Consider the following 9,053-nt stretch of genomic DNA (forward strand, 5'->3'; position numbering starts at 1 on the left):
TTCATAGCCACATCCTAATTAAAGACTTCCTGTCTGTCACAGTTTTCCCAATTTAGGAAACACTTGCTACATGAACGCCGTGTTGCAGTGCCTCCTCAGCGTTTCCCCCTTCAGAAAGGATATACTTACCCAGAGAGAACGGTGGAGCGAGGGAAGCGCAATGCTCAGGTACCAGCGCTGTTGAACATATTAACTGAATTAATGTAACATTAGCTTTCAATCTAAACAGAAGATTACAACTTAGAAGCGGCTAAAGCAGTTGTATGTATACATTAAAATGTACGATTTTCTCACCAGGGCGCTTAGTGACCTGCATATGACCAGGCTGATGGGCAACGACAAACAGCTGAAAACAAAGCTCTTGTCCAGTGTGAAGGCCTGCATTGAAACTCGCCATCCAGACTTTTTGGGAGACCATAAACAAGTGAGGGACACAGTTACCTGTACATACGTGCTCACGTGTCACATTTGTTTACTCAACTCAACCTTTACTCTTTGTTTACTCTTTCTCCTCCAGGACGCCCATGAGTTCTTGCTGGTTTGCCTGTCTCACCTTAAAGAGGAGGGCGAGTTTCTGCGAAGCTGCTGGCCCACATACACCTGCCCAGTAGCTAACATGGAGTTTCAGCTCAACCGCCTTCTCACCTGCAACAGGTAACATCACAAATCCACACCTGCGCTCGTTTCGGACTCTCAGACTCATTCATGTGACTCCAGAGTTCTTCTGTTGTTTCAGCTGTGGTTTCCAGAGGAGCTTTACAGAGGATTCCAACTACCTCTCTCTGGTGATCAGTCCTCAAAGAAGCCTCACTCACAGCCTGGAGCAGTACTTCAAAGTGAGGACATCCCTGATTGGCATATTCGCATTGATCATATTAGTAGGATCAAGTCCTAGCAGGTTTAAGCAGTTTCTGATTGGTCCATTTCTATGTTGTTTTCTCCAGACATCTTCGTTGGACTGCTCATGCAGTGAGTGTGCTGGCGCGACAGCTTCTGAGGCCCTGGAATTAGTTACCTGTCCACGGTACAACATCATTTTAATCAGTTTGTACTTTGCAAAAAATAACTCGACAAATATTCCATAACGTCTGTTCATCTAAATCTCTACAGGATCCTGGTGCTTCTGGTGATGCGTTTTGACATAACATCGTCAATGAAGAAGCTGAAAGATAAACTGGAAGTTCCACAAGAGTTTTCACTGTCCTGTAGTACAGGTACGAGTTAGGTCTTCAAACATCTTGACTGGCGAGTTTGGAACATGAACCCTAAACTGTCTAAAAATTGTGTCACAAAGACATTTGCTATAAAAAAACAGCGTTTGAAAAATGTCTAAACATTAAACGTCATGCCATCTGCTAAAATCTTTTCTCTTTTGGTGCACAATCTTCAAACAGAGAGCAAAGAGATGACAGTAATAGCCAGAAAAGGTCCAAAACAACGGGAAAAGAGCAAGAAGAATGAGCCTGCAAGATCACAGGAAAGATATAGACAGCCATTCAAAGACAGACAGATAGACAGATAGATAGATAGATAGACAGACAGATAGACAGATAGATAAAAGAGAGAGCTAGAGGATGATGCTAGAGGGTTCAAAATGCAGCAGCAGCATCTAATAATCTGTGTTTTTGTTCAACAGGTGGAAGAATCAGACAGCAGGACACTGTATAAACTAGCTGGTGTCGTGTCACATATGGGCAGCAGTTTGTATTGTGGTAAGAGTTTTCTCTATAAATTCAGTGAACCAATTAACTCATTAAGCACTGTACTCAAGTCTCTCTTCTTGTAGGGCACTACATCAGTTATGTCCATGACGGATCTGAATGGCTTAAATGCAGTGACAACTCCATCAAAAAATCCAGCTGGACAAAGGCGTCAAAAAAAATGGGAAAGAATGGCTACATGCTCTTCTACGTGAAGAGGTAAATAGTGTCACAAAACCAGCGCACAATATCTCTTCAGTGCTCGGATCAGTTGTAATAATTCACCGTTGTTCTGTAGTTGAGCGCGACTGGTTGAGTGTTGGAGAGGAAAGGCTGGAAGACCGACTGGAAGTTTTCACTGTCCTGCTGTAAAAGTATGGGTCAGTTAATTAAACATCTGCCCTCTGCTGGCCAGGTATTGAACACTCAGCTAAAATATTCTGAAAGACAAGGTGAGTGGAAAAACAACACCTGAACACTATGACATTTACTAAATTGGTTTCTCGTGATGATGTATGATCTTCAACAGGGTGCCGAGATAAGACAGTGATACAAATAAAAGACTAAAACAACAGAAAAAGAGCAAGAGGAAGAATAAAGATGAGCCAGGAAAGAGGTAAGTAGTACAATTCATACACAATATATCATTTAATAACAATCAACGCTCAGTTCAGTTGTTTGAAGTCACTGTTATGTTTTGTAATTGAGCAGAGACTGGACGATGGTGCCGTTGGGAAGGAGCAACATTTTAGTGAAGATCATTCTGTGGCTGACAGTCTCTGTCTCTGATTTCAAATGTACTTTGAAATCACACAATAAAACTAAACAATGTTAGAAAATAACAATATAATAATGACATTTGTGTATAGATAGGTACAAGAAATGATGATATGATTACAATAAAATTGTGATGAATTAATAAAGAAAGAATGAATAAATAAAAAGAAAGAAAATGAAACATAATTGTTTGGTGACTCTCTTTCATCAACTCACTTTTAATCCACATAAGTCTACGAAGAAGACGCTTAATAAAGAAGAAATAAAAATAGAAAATATATTATCTCCATCATGAGCGCTTCACAACTTCTAAGGTATGACTTTTTTTCTGGAAAGCCACCTGCATATGTCTCATGCACTCATTTTGATTGAAGTGATTGTATAATAACATGTAAAATGCTTTACATCTTATTATATTTTCATGCATGTAATTAATTGAATCTTGCAATAAGGTGAAAACATTTATGAAATTAAATAACGAATCGATAAACTTTTGGAAGAACCTTTTGTGGATTAGAAATGCTTGGTTGTTCAAAGTTCTTCAAGGAAAGTTCTTCATAGAAAACAAAGAAGAACATTCAACAATTAGGCTGTGTAACAAATAGATCCTCACTGAAAAGTACAGGCACAAGAAAAACAAAGTTCTTACATTGGCTAATACTGACCTCTAGTGTAAAAAGAAAAAAAAAATCTCAGCAGAAGGTTTGTGCAATAAATAAATACAATGTTCAGATTCACATCCATAAAGCAAAACCAATTTAATTCAAGCTTGTGTTTTTATGGCATTGTGTCTTTATATACATTTTTGAAAACGCATTGAGCAGCATTAACTCGTATGTGTACAGAACAGGACGCCCCAGGATTACTCCAAAGCAGCTGTGAATAAACATCACAAAGATGTCTGTCTCTTTTATAAATTCCCATGTAAAAAGATATCAAGCACCTGGGTAAATGCCTTAAATGTAGGCTACTGAACTCGACGTACTATAGTTCAGGCTGATAGCTTCCCAGACTACAGAATGGGGCTGCACTGTACTATATCACTGTATCTGATACAGGTAGGTGACATATGCACACGTTTCCGTATGATTTAGGCATAGTTCAAACATTTCACAGACACCTAGCTGCTGTCATTTCATTCTTCTAACCTTGCATCCTAAACGAATAACGTGCAGAATTTGATCCCAAACAGTTTGGAATCAAATGCAAAAAGAAATCTTTTCCTGAAGAAAGCAGTAAGGTAGGCCACATGGTGAACATACACACTGCAAAAAAAGGCTTTTCAATACTAGATTTTTTCAAGTCAAAATATGTATGCAGCGGGAAATTTCACTTTATCTTGGACGACTAGAGCTTCAAGATCTAGGTCTTTAACTACTAGTACATTTAATTCCTGTACTTAAATTTGTAAGTATGTTTTTACCTGCCTTGTTAGGTGTCTTTTGTGGCCACGACTGACGAGGATTGAAGTTCTGAAAGTTAATGTACACGGTAGCTCTCTAAATCTAGAAATACTCGTCCTTCTTTCCCTCTATCAGCCCACAAGACAGGAGGAAGATACTCCAAGATAACGCAAATGTTCATTTACTTTCAGGGTTTTGAAGATGTGTGGGAAAATACCAAAAAACAATAAAGAATGCACAATAATGAACTTAACTTGTGGTGACAATTACAGCAGTACGTTCAAAATCAAATAGATATATATAAAAAAGAAAAAGCAAGTATAACCACAACTCAATGTCAACCTTTTACCTCACCACAGAACTGGGCTGGTACTGGAGTGTCCATATGTGGCAGGGTAATCTTTGCAATTACTTGAAAACCTGTTTAAATCAAGTCTTTTCTTCTCGAAAAAAAACAAGAACAGTTCAGAGAAAATGAGCTAAAATCACCGTCCACCTAAACACTTCCGGTAAGCAGAAAAATCTCCTGTTCACGAAAGAACGAATGAATACAGTTCTGTTCACAAGTTCGCTCAAATGTCCGACAAAACATATTTCCAAAAGTACTGAAACAAAAACTGTAGAAAGTCCAAAAACAGTCAACTATAAACTACAAACATCTACAATGCCATTCGCGTCCACGCAGCGGCAGTAACGTGTCAAAAACGGCAAATGGAGAATTTTCCAGAAAAAAAGAAATTACTCGTTCAAAAAAACTGCGAGAATTGGGCTTTATTTCTTCCGCGTTCAGTTTTTTCTGTCTCTCTCGGGATTTCTTCTTCGCGCTCTCCCACGTCCTTCACTTCCGTCTCCGTTTCACAAAAACACATTTCTAAATAAGAGTATTCGAATACCTTCACATGTAGAAATGATCTTAAATCATTTTTTAGACAACAAAAAAAAATGCCTTCTTTTCAGAAAAAAAAAAAACACAACAAGAGTTTTTACTTCAAACAAGCTAAGTACAATGGGGTAATCAAAACGATCTTGTTTTCTGTTTGAAATATGATTATTTTTCTTGTTCTAAGCAAAAAAAAAAAAATCACTTAATTTTGACTTTTGACTTTGCAGTACGTACTCATATTTAGTCCGTTGTATCGGTTACCCTTGTAATATATATACTTTTTTTTTTGTTTGTTTATTTATTAATTTATTTATTTATTTTTTCCGTTTAATAAATCCGAAGAAGTATTTATTACAATCTTCTTTGGCAACAAACGACTGTAATATTATCAGAGAAAATGATTGTCGTTCAGGTATATTCTCGTACAGGGGACTTTCTGGTAACGTGTTTTTAATGTCTAATGAGAGGATGATTAAAAACGATACATTTTATACGATTTACAAGACATTGAAATTGATTCTTTTTCGCTGCTACCAAGAAAGCAGTGAAAGCAGGTTCTGTATCTGCTCGTGTTCAAGAAACATCTGATTCAAATGAAAACATTCACTCTCGTCCTCGGCAGCGGAGCGCGGGTTTAGAACGTTTGCGTCAGTAACTTCATTATGACGTGATGAACATAGATGTAAAAGAGAGAGAGAATCTGAGAGAATCTTTTCTTGCAGTTTTATTCTGAATTCTTCTTTTTTTATCATTATTATTTTTCCGTTTCTTTTAGAAAATGGTTAGCGACGTTCATTGCGAGACAATGGTTCAAGTCAAAAAGGACAAGAAGAAAAAGATGAAGTTGGGGAAGTTTCTGTCATCTTCTGTAGACGCAGTGGCCTCGACCACTACACCTGCAGATGGTGCCAAAGCCTTCTCCTCTTCTCCATCCCGAAAGCGCAAATTTCCATCTCTGCGCCGGGTCTTCCGCAGAATTCTGTCAGTGATTCTGCCCTGTGTGTCCCTCACTGTACCGGATGAGTCCTCTACCATCGAGACTCACACAGCCGGTGCTGACACACAAAAAGACGTCTCATCAGATGCATCTTTCTTGTCTGCAGTTAGCAGATCATCTGATCCCGGGTTTGATCTGCAAGTTGCAAACCAGGAGAAGGAAGCATATAGAGGTTGGGGAATGTTACATACTTAATAGTCATACATCTTTTCTGTTCTAGAGTGCACAAATAATTAACACCATATTGTTATTCTTTCGCAGACGTAGCTGGAAAACAGAGCTGCCCTTCCAGCGCTGAGGATACTACCTCATCCACAAACATGAGGTCCTCAGATCCGGTCGCTACAGCTGTGGAAACGGAAGTCATCACAGGTTAGACAGTTTCACAGTGCACTCTTTTTGCTTGGTTTAGATTCAATATATTCGCAGTGATCCCACAGTAGAACAATTTGTCCACTATATTAATTAGCGCAATAGAAGGATTCTTCCTAAAACCATGAAGAAACTTAACTTTCAAAAGGATGCCTTCAAATATCTAAAAGACTTTATTATGGTGTATTCACAGATGTGTCTGCAGAGTCAAGCACCTATACCAGCGCTGATGGTACTTCCACAGATCCCTCAGATCTGGAGGCCACCAAAGGGTTCACCTCCTCCAGTTCTGTGGGTGTTTTTACCCCTGAAGAGAGTGAGATGGCTGACCCTCAGGCTGCAGCCATTCTTGAAGGTTTGAGATCTTCATTAAAACTGTTACCGTATTAAGTTCTTAAAAATATGTGATATACGTACAATAAAATATATTTCCTTTATACTGACTTCTTCATTTCTCCACAGATGCAGCTGGTGATCAGACTGTCCCTGAAGACTGGTGGGTGATGGAAGTGAATGTTGTGTGTCGATGCAGTGCAGACTAATTACTAAAATCAGCACCTCACATGGGCAAAAACATATTGTTTAACGTATTTCTGATGCTTTCCCAGCGTCCTCGGAGTGCTAGCCAGTATGACAGCCCGGTCAAACAGTCTGCCCCAGGCTGAAATACTGGAACACACAGAGTGCAGTTCTGAGCGGGAGCAGATTGAGATCGAGGAGCTGCACACGGAGGATGGTGCTCAACTGGCTGATGTTGTAGCAACAGCATCACCAACCAACATCAATCACTTGGGGTAAATTTCACAAATGCACAACTAGTTAACCGTTTTAAAACATACACTCACATGTAACCATGTCCCTTTCATAGCCACATCCTAATTAAAGACTTCCTGTCTGTCACAGTTTTCCCAATTTAGGAAACACTTGCTACATGAACGCCGTGTTGCAGTGCCTCCTCAGCGTTTCCCCCTTCAGAAAGGATATACTTACCCAGAGAGAACGGTGGAACGAGGGAAGCGCAATGCTCAGGTACCAGCGCTGTTGAACATATTAACTGAATTAATGTAACATTAGCTTTCAATCTAAACAGAAGATTACAACTTAGAAGCGGCTAAAGCAGTTGTATGTATACATTAAATGTAACGATTTTCTCACCAGGGCGCTTAGTGACCTGCATATGACCAGGCTGATGGGCAACGACAAACAGCTGAAAACAAAGCTCTTGTCCAGTGTGAAGGCCTGCATTGAAACTCGCCATCCAGACTTTTGGGAGACCATAAACAAGTGAGGACACAGTTACCTGTACATACGTGCTCACGTGTCTCACATTTGTTTACTCAACTCAACCTTTACTCTTTGTTTACTCTTTCTCCTCCAGGACGCCCATGAGTTCTTGCTGGTTTGCCTGTCTCACCTTAAAGAGGAGGGCGAGTTTCTGCGAAGCTGCTGGCCCACATACACCTGCCCAGTAGCTAACATGGAGTTTCAGCTCAACCGCCTTCTCACCTGCAACAGGTAACATCACAAATCCACACCTGCGCTCGTTTGGACTCTCAGACTCATTCATGTGACTCCAGAGTTCTTCTGTTGTTTCAGCTGTGGTTTCCAGAGGAGCTTTACAGAGGATTCCAACTACCTCTCTCTGGTGATCAGTCCTCAAAGAAGCCTCACTCACAGCCTGGAGCAGTACTTCAAAGTGAGGGACATCCCTGATTGGCATATTCGCATTGATCATATTAGTAGGATCAAGTCCTAGCAGGTTTAAGCAGTTTCTGATTGGTCCATTTCTATGTTGTTTTCTCCAGACATCTTCGTTGGACTGCTCATGCAGTGAGTGTGCTGGCGCGACAGCTTCTGAGGCCCTGGAATTAGTTACCTGTCCACGGTACAACATCATTTTAATCAGTTTGTACTTTGCAAAAATAACTCGACAAATATTCCATAACGTCTGTTCATCTAAATCTCTACAGGATCCTGGTGCTTCTGGTGATGCGTTTTGACATAACATCGTCAATGAAGAAGCTGAAAGATAAACTGGAAGTTCCACAAGAGTTTTCACTGTCCTGTAGTACAGGTAGTGCGAGTTAGGTCTTCAAACATCTTGACTGGCGAGTTTGGAACATGAACCCTAAACTGTCTAAAAATTGTGTCACAAAGACATTTGCTATAAAAAACAGCGTTTGAAAAATGTCTAAACATTAAACGTCATGCCATCTGCTAAAATCTTTTCTCTTTTGGTGCACAATCTTCAAACAGAGAGCAAAGAGATGACAGTAATAGCCAGAAAAGGTCCAAAACAACGGGAAAAGAGCAAGAAGAATGAGCCTGCAAGATCACAGGAAAGATATAGACAGCCATTCAAAGACAGACAGATAGACAGATAGATAGATAGATAGATAGACAGACAGATAGACAGATAGATAAAGAGAGAGCTAGAGGATGATGCTAGAGGGTTCAAAATGCAGCAGCAGCATCTAATAATCTGTGTTTTTGTTCAACAGGTGGAAGAATCAGACAGCAGGACACTGTATAAACTAGCTGGTGTCGTGTCACATATGGGCAGCAGTTTGTATTGTGGTAAGAGTTTTCTCTATAAATTCAGTGAACCAATTAACTCATTAAGCACTGTACTCAAGTCTCTCTTCTTGTAGGGCACTACATCAGTTATGTCCATGACGGATCTGAATGGCTTAAATGCAGTGACAACTCCATCAAAAAATCCAGCTGGACAAAGGCTTCAAAAAAAATAGGAAAGAATGGCTACATGCTCTTCTACGTGAAGAGGTAAATAGTGTCACAAAACCAGCGCGCAATATCTCTTCAGTGCTCGGATCAGTTGTAATAATTCACCGTTGTTCTGTAGTTGAGCGCGACTGGTTGAGTGTTGAGAGGAAAGGCTGGAAGACCGACTGGAAGTTTTC

The 9,053-nt window shown here is 39.9% G+C and overlaps 3 protein-coding genes and 1 long non-coding RNA gene across 4 annotated transcripts; all 4 read left to right on the forward strand.

Annotated features, from left to right (window-relative positions):
• Positions 1-300: 300 nt before the first annotated feature.
• Positions 301-1,919, forward strand: LOC122323774 (ubiquitin carboxyl-terminal hydrolase 29-like). The gene is made up of 7 exons (XM_043217878.1): positions 301-424; positions 518-654; positions 737-836; positions 945-1,024; positions 1,111-1,214; positions 1,637-1,712; positions 1,787-1,919. Exons 1-6 carry the CDS (start codon positions 317-319, stop codon positions 1,666-1,668), a joined length of 561 nt encoding a protein of 186 aa, XP_043073813.1. The 5' UTR covers positions 301-316; the 3' UTR covers positions 1,669-1,712; positions 1,787-1,919.
• A 93-nt stretch (positions 1,920-2,012) lies between these two features.
• On the forward strand, positions 2,013-2,767 carry LOC122323790. The gene is made up of 3 exons (XR_006247061.1): positions 2,013-2,152; positions 2,230-2,316; positions 2,412-2,767. It is a non-coding gene; the product is annotated as an uncharacterized LOC122323790 (long non-coding RNA).
• A 2,784-nt stretch (positions 2,768-5,551) lies between these two features.
• Positions 5,552-7,604, forward strand: LOC122323874. Its single transcript, XM_043217981.1, has 8 exons — positions 5,552-5,932; positions 6,022-6,132; positions 6,326-6,487; positions 6,595-6,628; positions 6,741-6,926; positions 7,036-7,161; positions 7,291-7,416; positions 7,511-7,604. Exons 1-8 carry the CDS (start codon positions 5,569-5,571, stop codon positions 7,602-7,604), a joined length of 1,203 nt encoding a protein of 400 aa, XP_043073916.1. The 5' UTR covers positions 5,552-5,568.
• Positions 7,514-8,916, forward strand: LOC122323779 (ubiquitin carboxyl-terminal hydrolase 37-like). Its single transcript, XM_043217884.1, has 6 exons — positions 7,514-7,647; positions 7,729-7,828; positions 7,938-8,017; positions 8,103-8,206; positions 8,634-8,709; positions 8,784-8,916. The coding sequence occupies exons 1-5, from the start codon at positions 7,610-7,612 to the stop codon at positions 8,663-8,665; spliced, it is 354 nt and encodes a 117-aa protein (XP_043073819.1). The 5' UTR covers positions 7,514-7,609; the 3' UTR covers positions 8,666-8,709; positions 8,784-8,916.
• Positions 8,917-9,053: the final 137 nt, after the last annotated feature.

This window comes from Puntigrus tetrazona, chromosome 19 (genome assembly GCF_018831695.1).
Source record: "Puntigrus tetrazona isolate hp1 chromosome 19, ASM1883169v1, whole genome shotgun sequence".
Classification (NCBI taxonomy): domain Eukaryota; kingdom Metazoa; phylum Chordata; class Actinopteri; order Cypriniformes; family Cyprinidae; genus Puntigrus; species Puntigrus tetrazona.

What these genes read in the sequence shown, in the direction of transcription:
- LOC122323874 (XM_043217981.1), top strand. Translation starts at nt 5,569, where the DNA reads ATGGTTCAAGTCAAAAAGGACAAGAAGAAAAAGATGAAGTTGGGGAAG. An exon ending in GGAAACGGAAGTCATCACAG is followed by an intron (nt 6,133 to 6,325) that starts GTTAGACAGTTT and finishes GTGTATTCACAG; the next exon opens with ATGTGTCTGCAGAGTCAAGC. An exon ending in ACCAACATCAATCACTTGGG is followed by an intron (nt 6,927 to 7,035) that starts GTAAATTTCACA and finishes TGTCTGTCACAG; the next exon opens with TTTTCCCAATTTAGGAAACA.
- LOC122323779 (XM_043217884.1), top strand. Translation starts at nt 7,610, where the DNA reads ATGGAGTTTCAGCTCAACCGCCTTCTCACCTGCAACAG. An exon ending in GCCTGGAGCAGTACTTCAAA is followed by an intron (nt 7,829 to 7,937) that starts GTGAGGGACATC and finishes TGTTTTCTCCAG; the next exon opens with ACATCTTCGTTGGACTGCTC. An exon ending in TTCACTGTCCTGTAGTACAG is followed by an intron (nt 8,207 to 8,633) that starts GTAGTGCGAGTT and finishes TTTGTTCAACAG; the next exon opens with GTGGAAGAATCAGACAGCAG.
- LOC122323774 (XM_043217878.1), top strand. Translation starts at nt 317, where the DNA reads ATGACCAGGCTGATGGGCAACGACAAACAGCTGAAAACAAAGCTCTTG. An exon ending in TTTTGGGAGACCATAAACAA is followed by an intron (nt 425 to 517) that starts GTGAGGGACACA and finishes TTTCTCCTCCAG; the next exon opens with GACGCCCATGAGTTCTTGCT. An exon ending in GAATTAGTTACCTGTCCACG is followed by an intron (nt 1,025 to 1,110) that starts GTACAACATCAT and finishes AAATCTCTACAG; the next exon opens with GATCCTGGTGCTTCTGGTGA.